The sequence below is a fragment of the Ailuropoda melanoleuca genome, chromosome 3 (genome assembly GCF_002007445.2).
Source record: "Ailuropoda melanoleuca isolate Jingjing chromosome 3, ASM200744v2, whole genome shotgun sequence".
In the NCBI taxonomy this organism is placed as follows: domain Eukaryota; kingdom Metazoa; phylum Chordata; class Mammalia; order Carnivora; family Ursidae; genus Ailuropoda; species Ailuropoda melanoleuca.
The window spans coordinates 54,189,230-54,213,515 of NC_048220.1; the positions used below are offsets into that span (position 1 = coordinate 54,189,230).

Below are 24,286 nucleotides of genomic sequence, written 5' to 3' on the forward strand. Positions count from 1 at the left end.
GAAAAGCATTTAACAAAATTCAGTATCCATTCATGGTAAAAACCCAGTATCCATTCATGGTAAAAACCCAGCACACTAGGAGGAAAGGGGAATTTCCTCGACCTGATAAAGGGTGTATATGGAAAAGCCTACCTAATGTCATATGTGATGGTGAATGGCTAAATTCTTTGCCCCTATGATTGGGAACAAGACAAGATCATTTACTCTCACCGCTTTAATTCAGTATTTTTCTGGAGTTCATAGCTAGAAAAAATAAAAGGCATATAAATCGGAAGGGCAGAATAAAGCTATCTGAACTTTACAGATTACGTAATCATATATATAAAATATCCTAAGGGATCTTTTTTTTTTTTTTTAAGATTCCATTTATCCGTTTGACAGAGAGAACACAAGCAGGGGGAGCAGCAGAGGGAGAGGGAGAAGCAGGCTCCCCACTGAGCAGGGAGCCTGATGTGGGGCTGGATCCCAGGACCCCAGGATCATGACCTGAGCCAAAGGTAGACGCTTAACCAAGTGAACCACCCAGGTGCCCCTATCTAAGGGATCTTTAAAAAACCTGCTGAAAATAATACATAAGTTTAGTTACAAGGTTAATGTTAAAAATTCAGTTGCATTTTCTATCTTTTAGAAATGAAAATGAAAATTACACAAACTTTAAAATACCGTTATAAGCGTCTCTGAACATGAACTGTTTAGAAATAAATTTTGCAAAATATATGAAAGTTCTGTATACTGAAAATTATAAAACTTTGCTGAGAGACATTAAGTGTACCATGAGAAATGGGAAGATCATCTTAATAGTTTGGAAGACTCAGTAATGTTTAGAAGTTAGTTTTCAGTTGATGTGTAGATTCAAATTAACATTCTAGTCTTTTTTTTTTCCTCCAGAAACTGACAGGTGGATTATAAATTTTTAAGGAAAGGCAAAGGACGGCTTTAACAATTTCGGAAAAGATAAAATTGGAGGAATTATTACCTGACTTCAAAACTTACTAAAAAACTAGAGCAATTTGTACTGTTAGCCTAAGATAGACTTGTAAATCAACAGAATAGAATAGAATCCAGAAATAGATGCATGGTTATATAGTAAGTTTTTCACGAAGGTGACAGAGCAGTTCAATGAGAGAAAGAGTAATCTTTCCAAGAGATGGTACCAGAACAACTGCATACCCACATTTAAAAAAATGGATCTCAGTCCCTATACCATATATAAAAATTAACTTGAAATCCATCTTATCCCTAAACAGAATCTCATGTTCTAAAACATAAAAGAGGGATGCGCCTGGGTGGCTCAGTAGGTGAAGTGTTCAACTTTTGATTTTGACTCAGGTCATGATCTCAGGTTCGTGAGATTGAGCCCTGCCTTGGCCCCATGCTGAGTATGGAGTCTGCTTAAGATCTTTCCCTCTCCCCCTCTCCCTGCCACCACTCCCCCAGTTTGCTCTTTAAAAAAAAAAAAGACTTAAATAAGAAAACATAGAAAGTTTTCACAATTTGGGGAAAGAAAAGGTAAAGGCTTTTTAGACAGGATGCAGAAAACTTGAGCCATAAACTTAAAAAAAATTTTTTTTTGATAAATTGGACTTCACCAAAATTGAACACTTTCCTTTAGAAAGATCGTTAAGAAAAAGAGAAGGCAAGCCCACAGACTGGAAGAAAATATTTGTAATACATCTGACAAAGGAACTGTATAGCTCAGTAATACAACCAAAAAATTTAAAAATCGGCTAAATATTTAAAAGACACTTAAAGAAATGGCTAATGAGCACACAGAAGCTTTAAATTGTCATCATGGAAATTCAAATTAAAACCATAATGAGATACACACCCACTAGAGTGAATATAATTTAAAATTCTGGCACTTGGGCACCTGGGTAGCTCAGTTGGTTAAGTATCTGACTTTGGCTCAGGTTGTGATCCTGCAGTCCTGGGATCGAGCCCCACATCAGGCTCCCTGCTTAGTGGGGAGCCTGTTTCTCCCCACCCCCCACCTGTGCTCTTTCTCAGTCAAATGAATAAATAAAATCTTAAAAAAAAAATTGTGGCAACTCCCAAGGACTGGTGAGGATATAGAGTAATTGGAATTCTCAGATATTCCTAGCAATATTTTATAGTGGTGTAACCACTTACACACACACACACACACACACACACACACACACCCCTTACCACTCAGCTATTCAAATCCTAGTTATTTATAAAAGAGAAATGAAAACATCTGCTCATAAGACTGATACACTAATACTCATGCCACCTTTCTTCACAGTAGCCCCTAGCTGGAATAGCCCAAATAACCATCAACGGGTGAATGGATAAGCAAAATGTGGTATTTCCATATTACAGAATAAATACTCAGCAATACAAAGGAATTTGCCCTTGATAGACACAACAACATGGATAAATCTGAAATCTTGCTAAGTCACAGAAGCCAAATACAAAAGGGTATATTCATGTGTGAAGGGATGGATGGCATGAAGAATCTTCTGGAGGTGATAGAAATGTTTTGATTGTAGTGGTTGTTGCTTGGGTGTCTACAGCTATTAAAACTCATCAAATTGAGCACTTTAAATGGATTAATTTGTATGTAAATTAAACCTTAAAATAGTTTACAAAAAATAGGCAACAGACAGTGTAAATTGTATGAATCCATTTATGTGAAATTCTGGAGATGATGGTTCTGATCTGTATTGACAGAAAGCTTAGCACTTCTTCCCTGCGTTTGGACAATGGAGATTGAGAGGGAGCAGCTGTAACGGAAACCTTTGGGTGATTGATAGGCTCTAAATTTTGATTGTAGTGATTTTTACATGAATATATAAATTTGTCAAAATTCATCAAAATTTGTACTTAATGTCGGGAACATTCTGTTGTATGTAAATTATAACTTAAAGGTGATTTTTTTTTTTTAAAGGAAAAAATAGCATGTAAAAGTTGATACAGAAGCACACAAACTGGAGTGATCAACACTGCCTAAAGATAAATGGAAAAAGAGGGATTATCGACTGCTTCACCATTTAAAGAATAACAATTTAGGAAGTGGGTACATATGTCTGCATTGGAGATTGGAATAGAGAATACTGCAGGTGCAGATAAAAACAGGAATGGTATGGTGAATAGGCATGTGCTTGTGCTTTTAATCATAATGAATTATTGAATAAATTACCAAACCTTCACTCCTACCCGGCACCATCGGTTGATGCCAGTAAATGGCATGGCTGGGATTGAAACACATGTCTGTTTGACTGCAAAGCTCGCTGTTTTAGTTATACCACAGGATGTAAGTTGTTTGGTATGTCTCGGGTCTAAGTATTTATAGGAAAGGAGAGGAAAGGTGGTCAGGGGCTAGAATACTATAGCATTTTGTGGAGTTTGACCTGTACTCTAGATTCTTTAGAAAGAACTTAATTTCCAGTGCTTTCATTAACCTAGATATTAAAGCATGATAGAAAAGAAGATAAAAAAGAAGTTAACTTGGTACTCTGAATGTATATTTATATTTGTATTATATATTACATTTATAAAATATTTATATTTAATACATCTTGATTTTATAAAATATGTTATATTAACATTTTATGATAATATAGTTACTATGTATTTTATGTTAAATATACTTTAGTATGGTCTTAATTATATTTATGTAAATGGTAATTTTTAAAAATTTATTTTGTATTCTTAAAAGCATCCTTTAGTACTTATAGAAGGCCTTTGATCATAAAACCCCACCACTTTACTAATTGTTCTCTCAAGACAGAAAGTAATATTTGGCTCTGTCTCCTAGTTCCATGCCTCACTTAAGTATCTGGTTCTTTTTTTTTTTTTTCTTTTCTTTTCTTTATTTATTTGAGAGAGAGAGCATGAGCAGAGAGAGGGACAATAGGAGAGGGAGAAGCATACTCCCTGTTGAGCAGGAAGCCCAATGTGGGGCTTGACCTCAGAATCACCACCTAAGCTACAGGCAGACACTTAATCAACTGAGCCACCCAGGCACCCATGTAAATGGTAATTAATAAAGGCTTTTTCACTAATCCTCTGTCTCATCTCTAAGCATTCAGGAGCTCCTGTACTGAGAATTTTTGGCCTAAAAGTCATTCTGAGGCACACACCCCTTGATGGAGCTACCAGACTTTGTCTAATACTTTGGTTCTCAAAAACGTAACCCCCAGACTAGTAGCATCAGTATCACCTGGAACCTTGTTACAAATACAGATTCTGGGTCCTTACCTCAGATCTCTACTGAAACTCGAGGGAGAGGGGCTCAGCAGTCTTCCAGGTATTATGATATATACTTAAGTTTAAACCACAAGTTTAAAAGAACTTGAAACCACTAAGGGCTGAAACACACTCAACTCAAAGTTAACAATCTCTCTGGGCTTCAGTTTTAGCATCCACAGAGTGAAATTCAAACTAGATGATTCTATCTAGATTTTTTTTTTTAAAGATTTTTTTAATTTATTTATTCGACAGAGGTAGAGACAGCCAGCGAGGGAGGGAACACAAGCAGGCGGAGTGGGAGACAAGCAGGCTCATAGCGGAAGAGCCTGATGTGGGGCTCGATCCCATAACGCCAGGATCATGCCCTGAGCCGAAGGCAGACGCTTAACCGCTGTGCCACCCAGGCGCCCCTCTATCTAGATTTTTAAATCCAGCAATTTAATGAATCACGGTTAGTTACTGAGTTGGCCCACTGATTTGTGTTTGTGTATTTGCTAAAAGCACTTCAGACACATTGGCCAGCTTTTAGTACTTGCTGAAAGAAATAAGCTAGAATCTAGAAGCCTTCCTTGGCTCTTTTCTCCCCTTTGTGGCCAGGTACCTCATTTTGCCAGTTGTCTCCTCATTGTATCTTAAATGTGCTCTTCACCCTTCCTTTCCCCCAGGACCAAGCAAATATGTAGGTATCATTGTGTGAGATAGAAGGTATACGCTCCCCAGCCCCTATTCCAACGGACAAATTAGAAAAGGACCTCCTTCTAGGCAGTTGCAGCAGTATACATGGCTTGGCAAAAGGTGGGCTGGTTTTCAGTCTCCACTCTGGCCCCTTGGTGGGGCACTTTTGTGCTAGGTGGTTTTTACACTGTTCAATCACTATATACTATTGCATGCCAACTGTGAACTATATTACTGCCATCATTATACATTAAGGTACTTATCTCTTACCTGAGCTATTTTTTCTTTGGTTTCCTTGTCTTTAGGTTTCTCTCACAATTTTTTTTTTTAAGATTTATTTATTTTTAGAGAATGTGCACAAGAGTGGTCGGGAGGGGCAGAAGGAGAGAATCTCAAGCAGACTCCCTGCTGTGTGTGGAGCCTGATGCGGGGCTTGATTTCCTGACCCTGAAATCAAGAGTCAGATGGCCAACCCAGTGAGCCCCCCAGGCACCCCAGATTTCTCTCATCTTTTAAAAAAAATTATCATTTCACACTTTTTCTTGAGAATATTGATTTACTCTGAACACAAAAATGCATGAGTAGATACTTCCAAATCTGATGGTGTCATTTTGTTAATCTTAAGTCACCTTCAGGTGACTCCTGGGCCTGGAAAATTTGCATTAAAGACACTACTGCATCAGTATATGTACATATTTATCTTGGCATCTCTTTCACATGAGAATTGGAGATTTTGTTTTGTTATATTTTTCTCTTCTTCACCCACTAACCCAACAGTAGATAGGAATAACACAAGTTTCTCATATAAAACCCAGTATCCAAGGAAGTGATGTACTTCATAATAAGTAATTGATGCCAAGAAATTTGTATTTATAAATTAGTCTCACTATAGCTGCCTAAACTGACACATACTTTTTTCCATTTTAAAAACAGGCACTGTTTTCTTTCTAGCCCTGAAATTGAAAACAGAGATGTCATTGTTTTTAAGCACATGATCCAGCTGACCAAAGCTGTACATTTTCAGACTTGCCAAGTTAGGAAAAGAACTTAGTATCCTGGTTTAATGTCTTAGGTACAGTAAACTCTAGTAACATTTTTTTAAAAAGTTGGCTGCAGTATTAACTACTGAGTGTCAGAAGTCATTAAAATGTCATTTAAAAAGAATAGAGAGCATGTTTGTGTTGTGTATATTTGAATATACCTGTACAGTGAAGGTAATACCAGATAATCCAACAACAAAGTTCAAGTTAACCTTCAAATAATTACCAGCAGATTTTTTAAATTATTTCTTTTTAAAAAGCCATAATGTAAGTTTCTTTACTTCTGTACAGTGTTTAGCCATCCCAGTGAAAAGGATTTCTGTTTAATCATCTCCGTTAAGATTTTTGAATTTTGAACACTGCTTGTTCTGTTTCTTAAATTTATATGCCATAGTCGTGTCTGCAGTTTGATTGGAAAAGTAAACCAGTTACTTCAGCAGGGTGGAATTTAATACAAAGAATTGTTAACTTGGCATTAAGTTGTCAACCAGATAGTTACGAAAGCAACTAAGATATCAGAACTAAAAATTGTAAAAACAGCCAGCACTCCTGATTGGTGGCACACAGGAAAGAGATGGTAATTATTAATGCTTTAGTGTGGAGGATGGACTGTGTGTAGAGCTGGAGTCAGGGAAGGCAGCATAGCTCGTCAAGGTCTGGTATGTCTCAGCTCAAAGGAGAGACCCAGATTTCTGGGCATAGAGCAGGCTCGTGTTGGTTCCCCTTGGGGGGAGGGTGGGCAGAAAGTGAGGGTAGTTCTGCTAAGGCTGACAAACTGCAAACTGGATTTTGTGAACTGCTTCAGGAAGGAACTGCGGATGCTGGGATGAAGAAGTGAGTCTGATTATGCTATAGGAACAGGAAAACAGGAAAACCAAGTGATACACATAGGAAGAAGCAAATCTCTTCTCCCTGCCCCAACCCTTTCTATTGGCAAAGCCTAAACATGGTTCACAGAGCCCCAACTCTAGCATCACAAGGCATGAGGAGGAACTTGGAAATTGATGGACAAGAATTTACATATATTTTTAGACTTTAAAAGTTTGGGGAAAAAACCCTAGTAACCTAGCTTATGGTTTTAGCTACAATATACCAAGTCCTTGAAAGTGTATATAGAGTTTAATCATGTCATTGAAAAGAAGTTCTATCATAACATGCTGAGCAAGCATTTAAAATTTGGCTGCAGTGTTAAATTTACTAATCTTGGAGTGCATGGGTGACTCAGTCGGTTAAGTGTCTGCCTTTGGCTCAGGTCATGATCCCGGGTTCCTGGGATCAAGTCCCACATTGGGCTCCCTGCTCCATGGGAGCCTGCTTCTCCCTCGGCCTCTCTCTCTGTGTCTTTTCATGAGTAAATAAATAAAATCTTTTAAAAAAATCAAAAATAAATTTACTAAATCGTTGGTCCACACTTGTGAATATTAGTCTTGTACCTTTTAACTTGAGTGTTTAAAAATCAGAGGTAATCACAACAAAACACAAACCTTGATGGTTTTGTTACATAGCAAACAAGTCTTCCGAGACCTTCTATCTGAGCTGAAGTCTAAATATGCCACTTATTGCTAAGAGTCCCGCAGTGGCTCCCTGGTGCCTCTCAAACTAAGTATAATTTCAGTCTGACATTTTAAGGTCTCCTAATAGTGACCACTATCTCCTTTTCTAGTCTTAATCTCCCGTTGCTTTTATCTGTTTTACCTAAACTCCAGCCATGGTGGACTATTCTCTGTCTCTAAACACACTGAACTTAGCTGCCTCTAGGCTGGCTAGCCTTTTGCTCAGGTTAATTCTTACCTCCAGCAGGCCTTTTGGGTGGTTCTCTTTCCCCACATACCATACGTATCTGTCAAAATCATACCCTTCCTTTAGAGCCCTCTGCAGTTTTGAACCTCAGTAAAGTATATCATCATCTAAACAGCTAAATGAGCTCTCTTCCTGCCAAATGTTTCATTTACCTTAAGGGTCTTAAACTACCTTTATTCTTTTTACACAGAGACATCCTTTACCATTTTTAATACCTGGATAAAATTCTACTTGTTATTCCCCCCCCCAAAGGTTTTATTTATTTACTTGAGAGAGAGAGCATGGGGCGGGGGGGGGGNGGGGGGGGGGGGGGGGGGGGGGGGGGGGAGCAGCAGAGGGAGAAGCAGACTCCCCGCTGAGCAGGGAGTCCAACACAGGCTCAATCCCAGATCCCCGAGATCATGACTTGAGCCAAAGGCAGACAGACTGATTGAACCACCCAGGCGCCCCGAAATTCTAGTTGTTCTTTAAGAATTTACTTACTCATCATTCCCATTGGAAATTTTCTTCCCAGACTCGGTACTGCAACCTCCATAGCTGGTGCTCCCCGTAGTATCTTAGGAATACTCTACCTTAATATATTTTTTACACTATTTTAATTCTTTATTTTGGTGTCTGTGTCTTCCACTAGGCTGAATATCTGTCTGTGCCTACCGGCTAGTACAATACTGATGCTGAAAAAATACTATAATATGTCATTATTTTGAGTGAATAATTGAATGTTAAGTGATTGTGTCAAAGCTCTCTCACTTACTACATAGCACAGCCAGGTCTCCTAATTTGAAGACCGATTTCTGCAGCACAGATATGTTTGCTTACCCCACCCTCCAGTTAGATTGTAAGTTTCTTAGGAGGAGAATGTGTGTCTTATGTTACATCCCCTGAAGCACCAGTACAATGGGCTCTTTATTCAAATTATATAATCGAATGATTCCAAATATTAGCCATGGTAAAGTCTAAAAGGGAGAAAAAAGCAACCATATCCAGTAGCATCGTGTAATTTTCGCTCCTGCAGTATGTGACTGAAGATACACTAATTGTCTTCTGAGAATTAAAAAATTCCAGTCTTGGTGAGTAGGGAATCTGATATCAAGAATCTGAGCTGCTCCTACTGACTTAATTGTCCTTACTTGGCACTATTTTTGTAGTCCTAGAAATGGAACTCACATAATTCTGTTTTTCAACTATTAAGGAAGACATTTAGGTTCTGATCATATCTCCACTTCCCCTCCCTCCCACACACACTAGAAAAAACAGTAAGTCTCATAATTTTTCCTCTTGCTTGTCCTCCTATATGGAAACAGGAGCTCATTGTTTGCTTGACTAGAAACAGGAAACCTCTGGGATAATGTCTCTTCATCTTGTCTGGTTGGTATGGTTTGTGAACCAAAGAAGAGATAAAGCATTTTTTTGGTTCATGACTATAAAAGCAATACATGTACAATAAAGAAGATTTGGAAAGTACAGATTTTATATGCTAAGAAAAATAATCACCCATAATCTAACAAAAGGTGACCTCAGTAATACATTCTGCATATTTTCTCCTTTTTTCTGGACATTATATAGTTGAAATTATGTCTATGGTTTGATCTGTCTTTACTTAATATTATAACATAATTATTTTCCTTTGTTACTAGAAACTTTGTAAGCATTATTTTTGCACAGAATTTTATTTTATAGGTGTGTCATCTGTAACATTCTCTATTAGTAGATATTTGTGACACATTTTTTTTCTTTTATTTCAAACAGCAGTGTAGTGAACATCTTCAGTTATTATTCTTTGAAGGTATTTTCTTAAATAGGTAAGAAAATAGTTACTTAAGGAAATACCTTTAAAGAGTATGGTATCATAAAATAATGCCAGAAAAGTTTTTCATCAATTTATACTTCTACCTGCAGTATATGCATTTGTGCCTGTTCACCATGACCACAATAACCCTGGTTACTTTTTTAAAAAAATATTAACTTATGAGTTTTTCTAAATGGTTTGTCATCCTAGTATCTAAAAAATAGCTATTTTGTGTCTTTTCTCCTCCATTCTTCTGTATCTGGACTTACTTTTTCACAGGGGAAAATGGAGATCATCGAAGAGAAATTCCCCTCATCCTACCAAATCCAAAATTTGACTTATTTTAAGCCCATGGAAGAACTTTATCTACAGTTACCAAGAGCAAATTCCCTACACCAGTACCCTGAATCCTGTTCCTTCCTGTGTTCTTCATATGGACCTTTCTACTATAATTAGCCCCATTTTCCCCTGGCATCTCTATGTTTTCCCTTTGCTAGATACTTCTTACCACTTCTGAGCCTGTTCCATGATCTCCCGTTAAAATAAAACAAAAAGCAAAGGGCCTGTCCTTAAGCTTTGTCCTCTCCTAGCACCATCCTTCTTCCTCTATTCCCTCAGATCTCTCAAGAGATTTATACACATGTCTACATCTCTCTCCTCTCATTAAAAACAGGCACAGAGTGAATTTTTAATTCACTTACTCATTTAGGAAATATTTTAGATTGCCTGTTTCATGCCAGGCAGTATGCTAGTGAGAAACAGAAAAATAACCAGTATGCCAGGGGTGGGTTAATACCTTTCTCTCTGTTTTTTTCATCATCCTAATAAGATGTTAACTTCTCATTTAATTTTTTAGGTGGTCTTTTCTCACTATATGATAAAGCAGGATGGAGTGCAAAAAGGTTCCATGGCTAGTCTTGCCCAGTTTCACCTTTCTTCCATGTTAAACATACCTGTGTAATGTTTTTATCTACTTTTACATTAATACGGTCACTTCTGTGAATTTAATTTAGCGTTGACCTGGTACATCCCTGTCCATCATTCAATTTTCAGCTCTCCTTTGTCCTTTTGTTTTATTTTTACCTCTTGCAAATAATAGTTAATTTTTGTCTGTTACTTTTGTCCAGAGATCTTTAGTAGATGGATGGGCTGATTTTTATAAACTATTAGTCTTAAAAATCTGCGTTTTCAATTATTTTATTTATATCATTTATAAAATAAGTATTTTAGGGGCACAAATACTTCTTAACCTGAAAATAGAACTATCATAAAGGAGGAAATATATTTCTTGTTACTCAGCACCCAAAAATAACATCTCAACATTTTGCTGCATGTCCTCTGTTTATATATGGAGGAGGGGAAGGGTGAAAAAGAAGATAGAGAAAGACGAATGGGGAACAAATTTCTGTGTCAGAAATTTTAACGTTATTGTTAATTTACTTGTTTTTTTTAATTAATAGCTTGTACTCTAGAGCAAGAGAATACAAGTGTTCTTTGTTTTAGCACAAGGTGCTATGCCTGCCTGATAACTAAACATTCAGTAAATGTTTAAGAATGAAGAAAGGAAGGAAGGAAGAAAGAAAGAAGGAAGGAAGGAAGGAAGAAAGAAAGAAGGAAAGAAGGAAGGAAGGAAAGAAAGAAAGAAAGAAAGAAAGAAAGAAAGAAAGAAAGAAAGAAAGAAATGGGCTTCTTAATTTTTCTTTTTTCCTCTCTAAAGATTTCCATGGAGAATGATTATCTGGGTCCCCGAAGAATTGAAAGTCTACAAAAAGAAGATGCTGATTGGCAGCGAAAAGCTCACATGGCTGTGCTGTCTATTCAAGATCTTACTGTCAAATATTTTGAAATAACAGCGAAAGCACAAAAAGGTGAGTTTCCTAGTAAAGTTTTCCTTGTTAGATATTTTTGAAAATGAGTGGTTTAAATTTTTTCATGTTTACAGGAGTTCTGTAGAATAATGTATAAAGACTACTCATAGTCCTAGTAGTTAAAAAGGATCACTATTAGCCAATTACAGTACATCCTTTCAGTCTTTTCTGGGCATGTGTTTACATGTGTTTTTTACCTTTAAAAAATAGTAATTGGGTGGTAGTGTAGCATAATTCAGTTCTGACACTAACCTGCTACAGACCTCACAGCTTAAAGGCACGGTTCGCAATGAGATTGCTCACATTTAAGATACTACTTGGAAATTTAGAGGGCCCCCAGGCCTTCTGCACTTCTCACCAACTCATGACAAATTTGGGGGTTCACACAGCCATTTTAGGTTTGATCATTTGCTACAATGAGTCACAGAACTCAGGAAGGTACATACTTAGGATTACGGTGTTAGATGATAAAAATCAGGACAAGCTAAATGAAGACATTCATAGGGCAAGGTCTCTGAAGGTCCATTCCTTCCAACCTCCTTCCATTGGTGGCCACGGAAATCCTTCAGTAGCAGTTTAAAATCACTGCTGTTTGTTATTTTCATTATCTACCTGGCATTAACATAGTTTAGCATTTAGGTTCTTCCTTCCAGAAATCCACATTTCCTTAAAAGTTTTATTTGAGGCAGTTTATTCCTTCAGAATGCTAGTTGCCAAATTAGAATGCTCTCTTTGATTCTTTAACATCATTTGATATTGTCATTAAAAAAATAAAAACAGGAGTTTGATAGGTGAAAAATACTATCGTGTTCTAAAATTTTGCATTTCCTAGATTACTACTGAGTACTGATCTTTTTTGTTTTTTATGTAATAATTGGTATTTGCATATCCTTTCTTTCCAGTTAATAATACCTTTTGCCTATTTTTGTATGGTGGATTTTTCGGTGTTGATGAATAAGAGCTCCTCATATTCATTGATATTTTTATTATATTTATATTATAGTTATATTAACACTTGGACCTCTGTTAAAAATATCTATTCCTAAATTTTAACTTTTATTATATACAGATTTTATTTGTAAAAACTCTCAGCTTTTAAGAATGATTTTTTTAAAAATCTTTAAATTGTTACTTATATTTTCTAAAGTTAGTTTCTGTATTCATCCAAATAGTTAAAACCTAGTAAAATTCTTTTATATACTTGGATTTCTTTCTGGACTCTGATTTCCAGTGATAAGCCTTTTCTTATGCTCTGATTAATGATAATAGCTTCATAATGAAATTTACTACCTAGCTTATCAATTAACCCCTCATTATTATTCAAAAATCTTTCAGGTGGATAGTCAGTTACTCTTCTCTAAGATAGTACTATAATCCTTTTTTAAAAATTACTTATTCCCAGGGCGCCTGGGTGGCTTAGTTGTTGAGCGTCTGCCTTTATTCCCAGGGCGCCTGGGTGGCTTAGTTGTTGAGCGTCTGCCTTTGGCTCAGGGCGTGATCCCAGGGTTCTGGGATCGAGCCCCACGTCAGGCTCTTCCGCTGGGAGCCTACTTCTTCCTCTCCCACTCCCCCTGCTTGTGTTCCCTCTCGCTGGCTGTCTGTCTCTCTGTCAAATAAATAAAATAAAATCTTTCAAAAAAAAAATTACTTATTCCCAAACTAATGCAATTCTTATCAGAATCGCAATATTGTAGAATTTGACAAGAGGATTTTCATATTCATGGGAAGAGCACATGCTTTCTTTCTTTTTTTATTTTATTTTTTAGAATCTTTTTGTTTAAAGATTTTATATATTTGACAGAGAGCACAAGCAGGGAGAGCAGCAGGGAGAGAGAGAAGCAGGGAGAAGGGAGAGTAGGGAGGGAGCCCAATGTAGGGCTCCATCCCAGAACCCTGGAATCGTGATCTGAGCCGACGGCAAACGCTTAACTGACTGAGCCACCCAGGCACCCCTGTTTTCTTTTTTTATTTTTATTTTTATTTTTATTTTTTTTTTTTTAAAGATTTTATTTATTTATTTGACAGAGATAGAGACAGCCAGCGAGAGAGGGAACACAAGCAGGGGGAGTGGGAGAGGAAGAAGCAGGCTCATAGCAGAGGAGCCTGATGTGGGGCTCGATCCCAGACCGCTGGGATCACGCCCTGAGCCGAAGGCAGATGCTTAACCGCTGTGCCACCCAGGCGCCCCATCTTTTTTTATTTTTAAAGATTTTATTTATTTGAGAAAAAAAAGGAGAGCAGAGGGAGAGGGAGAAGCAGGTTCCCCACTCAGCAGGGGACCCGTTGTTGGGCTAGATTCCCAGGACCCTGGGTTCACGACCTGAGGGGAAGACAGACACACAACCAGCTGACCCACCCAGACGCCCCACAGCAGTGGTTTTTAACTAAAGGTGATTGTGCCATACAAAAGGACTTTTAACAGTCTCTGGAAACATTTTGGTTGTCACAACTACTAGGAGTGTTACTAGCATCTAGTAGAGGATTATGTTAAATATCCTATGTTACATAGGATAGCCCACCCTATGACAAAAAATTTTCTGGCTCAGAGTGTCTAAGTGCTGAGTTTGAGAAGCTTTAGTCTTTAGGGGAAAAAAATGCACTGTCGTTCATATCAGTAGATGCTGAAAAAGCATTTGATGAAATACAATGTGCTGTGTGTGATGAAAACACTCAGTAAACTGGGAATGGAAAAGAACTTCTTTAAATATGGTAAAGGACACCTGCAGAAACCCTATAGCCAACATTGCATTTAATGGTGGAAGACTGAATGCTTCCCTGCTAAAATAGGTAAAAAGTCTAGGATGTTTACTCTTAACCCCTCTTAATTAATGTAATATAATAAATCTTAGTTGTAATAAGGCAAGAAAAAGAAAAAGCTTATAGTTGGAAAGGAAGAAGTAAAGTGGTTCTCATTTTAGATGATAATGTATGGGTTAAAAATTGAATCTATTTTTAAAAACTTCCAACTACCAGGTGACTTTCTCAGAGTAACAGGAAATATGGTCAGCACCGAAAATGAATCCTATTTATCTATGTAAGCAGTGAATAGTTGGAAATAGAAATTTTTTAAAAAATTCCATTTATAATAGTCTAACAAAACATGTACAGGATTTGTAATGCTTACAATTAGATAACATGATGAAGAAATCACAGACTTAAGTAAATGGATAGACATGTTATGCTCATGTATTGAAATGTCCAACATAGTAATGATGTCTGTTCTCTCCAAAGTGATCTGTAGATTTAACACAGTACCTATCAAAAAGCAGGACTTTTCCTATAAGCATAAACAGGCTGATTCTAATTTACATGGAAAGGCAAACAAACTAAAATACCTAAAACAGTTAAGAAAAAAAGAAAAACAGAATCACATTACCTGACTATACAAATTATAGAGCCACTGTGGCATGGTATTATGGAAGGGATAGACATGTGAATCAATGGGGTAGAGTAGAGAATAAGAAATAAACTCAACACATGGCCATTTACTCTGCAGATTAGCTCTGGAAAACATGCTCAAGACCATCAGTCGTTAATATGCAAATTAAAACCACAATGAGATGGCAACGTCCCTATTAGAATGCCTAAAATTAAAAAAAATACAGTATCAAGGGCTGACAAGGATGTAGAGTAACTGTAACCGTCCCTGTATTGCAGGTGGTAATGCAAAATTGTAGTCTTTGGAAGATGAATGCGATTTCTTGTCTTCTCTTTTTTCTTTAAGATTTTATTTATTTATTTGAGGTAGAAAGAGAGAGCAAGCGAGCACATGCCAGGGAAAGAGGGAGAGAGAGAAGCTGGCTCCCTGCTGAGCAGGGAGCTCGACACGGGGCTTGATCCCAGAATTCTGGGATCATGACCTGAGCCGAAGGCAGACACTTAACTAACTGAGCCACCTAGGCGCCTGAATACAGTTTCTTATGTAACTTAAAGATGTGCTTACCATATGACCTAGCAATCCCACTTACAGGTATTTGCCTTAGAGCATTATGAGAATTTTTAAAAATAAATTAAAAGAAAAAACAGTACATTAAAATGTTAGTAATACTTCCTTTTAACATTTGAAGATGTCTTTTCATAATATAAACTTTTTATGAAATAGTTTTCTGTAAATTATTTTGTTTAGAGTCTGCTTTCTGTGCTTTCTAGGTGCATTCTTTGATGTTTAAAAAAAAGTTTGCGTTATGATTAAGAATATGTAACCATTGTAGGGCGCCTGGGTGGTTCAGTCAGTTAAGCGACTGGCTTTATTTCGGCTCAGGTCATGATCTCAGGTTGGGCTCTTTGCTCGATGGATAGTCTGCTTAAGATTCTCTCTCTGCCCACCCCCCGTTCTCTCTTTCTCAAATAAAAAAATTTTAAAATACATAACCATTGTAGAAAATTTAGAATATTAGAGAGGGGAAACCCTACGTACATCTGTAATCCTACTTCCTATGCAACCACTTTGTGTTTCTATCAATTTTTTTCTATATACTGGCGTGTTACAGAATCGCAATGATTCTAAATATAGTTTTATATATGGTTCATAGTTTATTCTCTCTCCTATACAATTTTGATGACTGCTCTTATTTTGTACTTCTCCAATTTTAAGCAAAACATTTTTGTATATGACAGGCATCATTATAGGGTTCCAGATTCTTCATTAGAGTCACTGTAGAATTCTTTATATCTTACTTATGGTGACTTTATCCTGACAGGAAGCTTTTGCAACCAAGCAGAGAGATATTTGCTTGGCCATTTAATTTTCATTTATTTTCCTTTCCTGAGTGTGTTTCCTTCCTCCCATGGCAGGGAAACAGAATGAACTCTCTGTGGCTTTATGTGGCTGATAGTAATAACTGTCCTTTATGTTTCCAGTCAGAAGGTAACTTTGTCTAATTTCTCTTTTTAGAGGAAGAGTAAAACATGCCCTTTTAAATTTTTTTTTCATTTACAGAGCCAGATATAACCTAATTTTGATGTATTATTGCTTAGCTTTTATTTTAAAGATTTATTTCTTTATTTTAGAGAGAGATTGTGAGAGAGGGAGGGAGCAAGCTTATGAGCAGGAAGGGCAGAGGGAGAAGGAGAGAGAATCTCAAGCAGACTCTGTTCTGAGCACAGGGCTAGATGTGGGGCCCGATCTCATGACCCTGAGATCACTACCAGAGCTGAAACCAAGAGTCAGATGGTTAACTGACTGTGCCAACCAGGTACCCCTATTATAGCTTAGCTTTTAAAAACATCTTAAATGGGCTCGTTTCTGACAGGTGTACATGTTAGCATATTAAACTTTTAAAAATAGATTGAACATGCTATTTTGTGAGCACCAGAAGTGCATTGCAGAGCTTTTTTACATACACAAATCATCATACGCTATTATTATTATAGAGTTGTTACTCTGAAAATATGAAAGGTCCACTTAGGAAGAATCTTTATTCTTACCAGCAGAGGGAGAGAAGAATCTGTTTTAGAGATATCCCAATAGTGTTCTAGAGGTATTTCAGGCATTTTATATTCACAAACAGTTTTCTTTGTTACTGTCATATTTCTGAGCTGTTGGGGAAAATAATTCCAAGTGAAGAGAGTAACAGTGAGATGTAAGAGTATGTTCTAGCCAAGGTATTAGAAGACAACGTATCAACTAGCTCTTGTGGTAGGTACCAACAGGAGACTGAATGAGGACAGGAAGCTACTCCTGACACGAAAGTGGAGAGGAGAGTGATGGTGCAATGTGAAGTAGAAGAGACATTCGAATAACTGGCGTTATCTCATTTAATTTCCACAAAAGCTTTTGGACTAGATACTGTATTTCCTTTTTTTCACAAGCAAGGGAATTGAGCCCCAGAACAATGAAGTTTCTTGCCAAAAGTTACGTGTCAGTAACAGATGGAATTGGGAATTTGACTCTATTATTTCACTCCAGATCCTCTGATTTTTGTTTTCCTGCATTGTACTCCTATATCATTCTTCTGGTTGTAAAAATACTATAATACAGTTTTAAAAGATAGATAGAACTTTAAAATGGCGAAGTCATTTGATATTCAGCCAATGAGTAGATTTTGTTAGAAAACCTATAATTGAGATTCAGAGCAAGATTATGCATTGAAAAATTACCTCTTTTATGTTAGCAGTTGAAGGCCACAGAAAAACAGAAACCGAAAGAACTGATTTAACTATATTGAGAGGAGAATCTAAGCACAGTTCCTCATCTGTTATAATAGGAACTCAACAGATAGTTTTTAAAGACTATAAATTGAGAAATAGTTTTTATATGGAAGTAACCACCAGAAACAATTAAAAGTTGGTTGCATCTGGGCATTGAGATTAAGGGGTTGGGGAGAGCTGAGCCTGAGAAACTGCTCTTTTTCTTTAGAAGCCTGCCTATACAGTTTTAATTTTTAAATATGTACATGGATTATTGTAAAAAAATTTAAGATTTCATAAAACTCGGAGACAAAGATTTCCTGAGATATACTTCCTTGCAAAAGATGGTTAGGACATAGTAGCAGTACAGAATGATCGCTTACATGTAAAAGATCTACTAGCGAATGCGTAGCAACTTAAAGAGCAGACTAGTTCAGTGCTAGACAGACAGCTACCTCTTTCGTGATAAGTGTGTGTCTGACCTGTTAAAGTGGTTGGGCATAAGGATGGTTGGTTTGATTGTACAGGACCCAGGATAAGCCACTACTGTACTACTGTCAGGGATAAACTTCTTTAACTGGAAAATATACTAGCTGTTTGATTGTCAAGAAGTATTTCTTGAAATAGGGCTCTGTTGTGACAAATAAAAAGTTACTTTTTTCTTTTTCTTTTTGGGGGTTGTGGGAAAGGAAGTTGGGTGTGGACGTGGTTGTACTGTTCCGACTCTAACCTCAGAATAAGCTCCGTGCTGACATCTAGGATTTATTTTTTCCTTCATCAGATCATTACAGTATTTTTGGAGGAACTCAGAATGATAAGATTAAAGCATGGATTTAAATAATTTCAAATAATCTTGAATAGTTAGGACTCTTATTTCTGATGTACCCAGGAAAAAGTATATACCTTTATAAAATATGTATAAAACCTTTGAGGGATGCCTAGGTGGCTCAGTTGGTTAAGCATCTGCCTTCAGCTCAGGTCATGATCCCAGGGTCCTGGGATTGAGTCTCCTATCAGGCTCCTTGTTCAGCAGGGAGCCTGCTTCTTCCTCTGCCTGCTGCTCACGCTGCTTGTGCTCTCTGACAAATGAATAAATAAAATCTTTTTTTAAAAAATAAATAAAACCTTTGAATTTAATAACACTAAACATGTGGAAGAACATTTTTTTTTAAGAGTTTTAGAAATCTGGGGCGCCTGAGTGTCTCAGTTGGTTAACATCTGACTTTGGCTCAGGTCATGATCCTGGGATCAAGGCATTGGGCTCTGCTCAGTGGGGAGTCAGCTCCCTCTCCCTCTGCCTGCCACTCCACCTGCTTGTGCTCTCTCTTTCAAATAAATAAATAAAATCTTTTAAAAAAATAAATGTTTTAAAATCTGACAACTTGGTTTTTATCTCCACAAAGTTATTTCTGAGGATGATTATTTAGGATTCTTATTGAAGATAATAGAATCTAAGATGTGTTGAGTTATATTTTAGAGTTCCAGATAGGTAACTTAAGGGAGTAGGACTTACATGTTTATCTTTTTGTGTGCGTTGAGTGAGATCTAAAACTTTGAAATTTTTAGTATCAAGTTGTTTTGTGTCTTAATGTCTCTAAAAAATTATTATTAATAGCTGTGTACGATCGAATGCGAGCAGATCAGAAGAAATTTGGTAAAGCATCATGGGCAGCAGCTGCAGAACGTATGGAAAAACTCCAGTATGCAGTTTCTAAGGAGACTCTGCAGATGATGAGAGCAAAAGAGATCTGTTTGGAACAGAGGAAACATGCACTAAAAGAAGAGGTAATGAAAACCATCAAAAATACATATAAAACTTAAAAAGATTTGTGATTTGTTTGTTATCTTTGTACAAGACTGGCATTTTTCTGACACTGCAGGCAGTTGTTCATTTTGCATTGTCTCGGTAGGTGATAACAGTCCCGATGGAACCTGTCCTTGGAGTTGCCCTTAATAGAGGAGGTAGACATATGAGGTACTCTTACAGCATCACAGTGTGTGGCTGTAGGCAGCAGTTCACTGTTAAAACAAAAAGGAGGTTGACATTAGAATTTCCTTGTTGGCTTTAAAATTTTTTGTGCTGTAAGGTTCATAGCTTTATTAAGAAAATTTCAGTGCCCAGAGAAATATAGAAAAATCTTAAGGCAGTAGAACTTCTTAGAATTGATCATATTATACTCAAACCATTACCTTTTGGAGCTTCCCACTTTATTCCTACTGGAACACAAAATGGGAGAGGTCCTCAGCAGAGGTCCGGTTTTCTTGACTGTGCATCATTAAAACCTCTTCAGGGGCACCTGGGTGGCTCAGTTGTTAAGCGTCTACCTTCTGCTCAGGGCGTGATCCTGGCGTTGTGGGATAGAGCCCCGCATCAGGCTTCTCTGCTGGAAGCCTGCTTCTTCCTCTCCCACTCCCCCTGCTTGTGTTCCCTCTCTCGCTGGCTGTCTCTCTCTCTCTGTCAAGTAAATAAATAAAATCATTAAAATATATATATAAAAAAAAATAAAACCTCTTCATGAATGCCCCTCCAAAAAAGACTAGTTTTAGAAATCCTTGAAGATAAACATTTGAAATACATCTAAACATTTATTTTTTTATTTATTTTTTTTAAAAAAGATTTTTATTTATTTATTTGACAGAGATAGAGACAGCCAGCGAGAGAGGGAACACAAGCAGGGGGAGTGGGAGAGGAAGAAGCAGGCTCACAGCAAAGGAGCCTGATGTGGGGCTCGATCCCATAATGCTGGGATCACGCCCTGAGCCGAAGGCAGACGCTTAACCGCTGTGCCACCTAGGCGCCCCTACATCTAAACATTTAAAATACATCTGATAAACATTTAAAATACATCTAAAATGATCTTTTAAAAAACTAACCACTTTTCAGGTGTCATCTGGATATCTGGCTCTCGATTTTGGCTGATGGTCTCATGGTGGTGGGATTGAGCCCCATGTTGAACTCAGTATGTAGTCTGCATGGGATTCTCTCCCTCCTTCCCTCCCATTCACATGTGTACACGCTCGCTCACTCTCAGATAAATAAAATCTTTTTTTTTTAAAGATTTTATTTATTTATTTGACAGAGCAAGAGAGCACAAGCAGGGGGAACTGCAGAGGGAGAGGGAGAAGCGGGCTCCCTGTGGAGCCCGACGTGGGGCTCGATCCCAGGACCCTGGGATCATGACCTGAGCCGAAGGCAGACGCTTAACCATCTGAGCCACCCAGGCGTCCCTCTCAGATAAATAAAATCTTTAAAAAAACAAAAACAAAAAAAACCCCAGTCATAACCACTTTTTTTCATCGTCATCCTGCTTATCAATGGTTTTAGTATCCATACTCATACTGCCCAGTGCAACCGGGAATATAGCATTGATGCCCAGGTCTTGGTGAAGATATTGAAACTGTTAGATGTATACTGTTCTTTATTACTTCCCAGGCCATTATTTTTAAATGCTGTTAAACATTTTATGTTTTATTATTAAATTGGGCCAGAACAGATTGCATTTTATGAAAGGGTACTCAAATATCTACATTGGTCTTTTGCTGATAGGTTTTCTAAGTATTAGAAGCAGCAAATCTCCATGTTGTTAAGGGTCAACTCTAGTTTTAAAAGTGAATGAAGATTAAAGCTGGCATTAGGGATGAACCTAAAAGGGTGTTCTAGATTGTATATAGTAAGACTTTATGATTTAGGCCCAACTATTCAGTTTGACTTTTGTACCGAGTTAAAAAATATTTCAGAGACGGAAAAAATATTTGAAACATGATATAAATTTTGGGTTGTTTCCCCTTGTTTTCATTTGAGATAATTAACAATTTATTATGTCATACATTATTTCATTAAGGCATTTTTGAAAAAATATGAAGTCACTTTTTTTGGCTGATACTCTGTGTGTGAAATATGCCTAAAACCAAACTGCTTTATTTCCTCTTACTAGGCCTTCTTAAATCTTCCTTTCTGTTAAAGCCCTAGTTCTTCAAGATACTGCAGACTCAAAACTTAACTCTTCCCTTTCATGTCATCTCTTTCTGCCTTTTGGAATTCTCCCCAACTCAAATGTCCCTCCTCAGTTATTTATTCAACAAAATTTATTAAGTGGGTTTTTTTGTTTGGTTTGGTTATTTTTTTTGGCCAACAATTTTAATGGATGATGGGGATAAAGAAAGACAGGATTTATACCCCTTGTGTCCGCATCTCCTCCTAACACTTTTTAAAGCTTAAATAAGATGCAGCCGTACATAGTGTTTAGAGTTCTTACAGCGTGGTCAGACAAGACATGTGCAGTGTGAAAATAAGCTGTGAGATAAGCAGGTATCATTATATACAAAGTGGACCCTTGCAGGAATACTCAGTTTTGACCAGAGGGTCCTAGGTGAAGAGAACTAAGTTCCAGGAGCTCTAGGGGGCAGGGAGGAAGAATCAACCTACTTATCTGGACAAGAGTCGTGAGAGATGAGGTTGAAAAAGTAAACAAAATTTGGGGCTAGCCTTCTACATCCTACCATGGAGTTTGAATTTCACCCTAAAAACAGGATGGAGCCACTATAAGGTTTTAATCAAGAAATAACACAATCAAATTTATTTTTATGAAATAATTACTCTGATCAGTTCATAGAGAATTGACTGGAGAGTCATTCTTAAATCTTCAGCCAATTTCCTCACATGCTTTTCTGTGTTTCATTGCTCATAGTAGAAGGGAAGGCATTTCTCAAAAAGGAGTGTAAATACCAGGAATGTAGACCCTTCACTCAGTAACAAAAGAGGTTTAAGTTGAAGGCAGTAGGGAATTGGCAAAAGTTAAATCTATGTTTTGGAAATCTGATATTGCTGCTTTTAAAACTACTCAGGTTTGCATGGCATTCCTGGGTAGTTAAGAACTGCGTAAAGGCAGGTTGGTGATGGTCAGATCCAGACTGCACACGCCCGGGCTCCTCAGTGTAGTTGGGCTCTGCCTTTGTTCAAATAGTACTGCGGTCGTCTTGAATAGGCTGGTTAAAGGAGGCAAGAAGTGTGGCTTTTTATTGGGCAGAGGAGAATGAAGCGGGTGAGGCAACTGCATTTATGTTAATTATTTTTAAAAAGTAATTATACCTCAGAAGGATTAAAATAAAATTATTTGATTGATTAGATTTGTTGTGGAGTTCCCCTTTATCCACGGTTTTGCTTTCCACAGTCAACTATGGTCCTAAAGCAATGATCCTCCTCCTGATCCATTTCCAGAAGAAGGTCTGGAGTAGCCAACACTGTATCACAGTGTCCCTGTCGTTCGCCTCACAGGTGAATGGGTGAAGAGAGCACAGTGCAAGAAGATGTTTTGAGAGAGAGAACCACATTCACATAATTTTTTTTACAATATAGTGTTACAATTGTTTTATTTTATTGCTATTCTTAATCTCTTACTGTGCCTAATCTGTAAATTATACTTCATCATAGGTATGTATGTATAGAAAAAACAGTATATATAGGTTTTAGTACTATATGTGGTTTTAGGCATCCACTGGGGGTCTTGGAATGTATCCCGTATTGTACTTTGTAGCCCACACTGGTTTTTTTAAACCACGTTAAGACATAATTTGTGTACACCTGAAACTAACATGACATTGCCAACTATACTTCAAATAAAAAAATCACTATACAATTAAAAAAATTCTCTGAACTATACCTCAGATAAAATACCATACCATTCACTCATTTTAAGGTACACAGATTCAGTGCTGTTCAGCATACTAACAGAATTACGCAGTCAGTCATCACCACAATCAACTTTAGAACATTTTCATCACCCTGGAAATAAACCTGACCCCATTAGCAGTGATTCCCCATCTCCTCTCTGAACTTTCCTAGCTGACCATTAATCTTTCTATAAATTTGCTATCCTGGATATTTCATATGAACGGAATCTTAAAATATGTCGGTTTTTTAAAAAACACTTATGCTTAGCATAATGTTTTTACATTTCATCCATGCTGTAGCATTTATGAGTGTTTAAGTTAGTTTTTTTGTAGAATGATACAATATTCTATGATGAATTACACGTTTTGTGCCTTCGTCAATTAGTTGATGAACATTTAGGCTCTGGAGCTATTAGGAACATTGCTGCTGTAAACATTCATGTGCAGGATTTTTCATTTATCTTGGTATATACGTAGGAGTCAAACTGCTATTTAACTTTTTGAAGAACTGCCAGGCTGTTTTCCAAAGCAGCTGTATCATTTACATTCCCACCAGCAGTCTATAATGGCTGGAATTTCTCCACGTCTTTCATCTCATCATTAATACTTAAAATTTGTCTCTTTTAAATTATAGCATGCTGGTGAGTGTGAAGTGGTTATATCTTTGTGGTTTTGATTTGCATTACCTTCGTGGTATTGAGTATCTTTCCATGTGCTTATTGGCCACTTAACTTCTTTGGAGAAATGTCGGCTCAGATCTTATACCCATTTTAAAATTGGGGTTTTTTTTAATCATTATTATTACTAAGTTGAAAGAGTTCTTTATATACACTGGATAGAACTCTTGTATGGGATGCATGATTTGAAAATATTTGCTCCCATTCTGTGGATTGACCATACTGGTTTTTAGAACACTGGCTGTATCAGACAGTAGTATATTTTAGTCTCTAGGGGAAAACAAATTTTCCCCACTTTTTCACTGTATGAAATTTTTTTTGGCTTGGAAGGTAGACTTAGATAGTCTTTAATGACATTTTAAAAGTGCATATGGTGGGGCGCCTGGGTGGCACAGCGGTTAAGCGTCTGCCTTCGGCTCAGGG

The 24,286-nt window shown here is 37.2% G+C and overlaps 1 protein-coding gene across 1 annotated transcript in view; it reads left to right on the forward strand.

Annotated features, from left to right (window-relative positions):
* The window catches only part of JMY (junction mediating and regulatory protein, p53 cofactor), a 92,441-nt gene that overhangs the window by 36,514 nt on the left and 31,641 nt on the right, over positions 1–24,286 (forward strand). Inside the window, 2 exon segments of the mRNA XM_034656416.1 lie at positions 11,237–11,387; positions 19,132–19,301. Of these exon segments, the coding sequence (XP_034512307.1) occupies positions 11,237–11,387; positions 19,132–19,301 (321 nt within the window).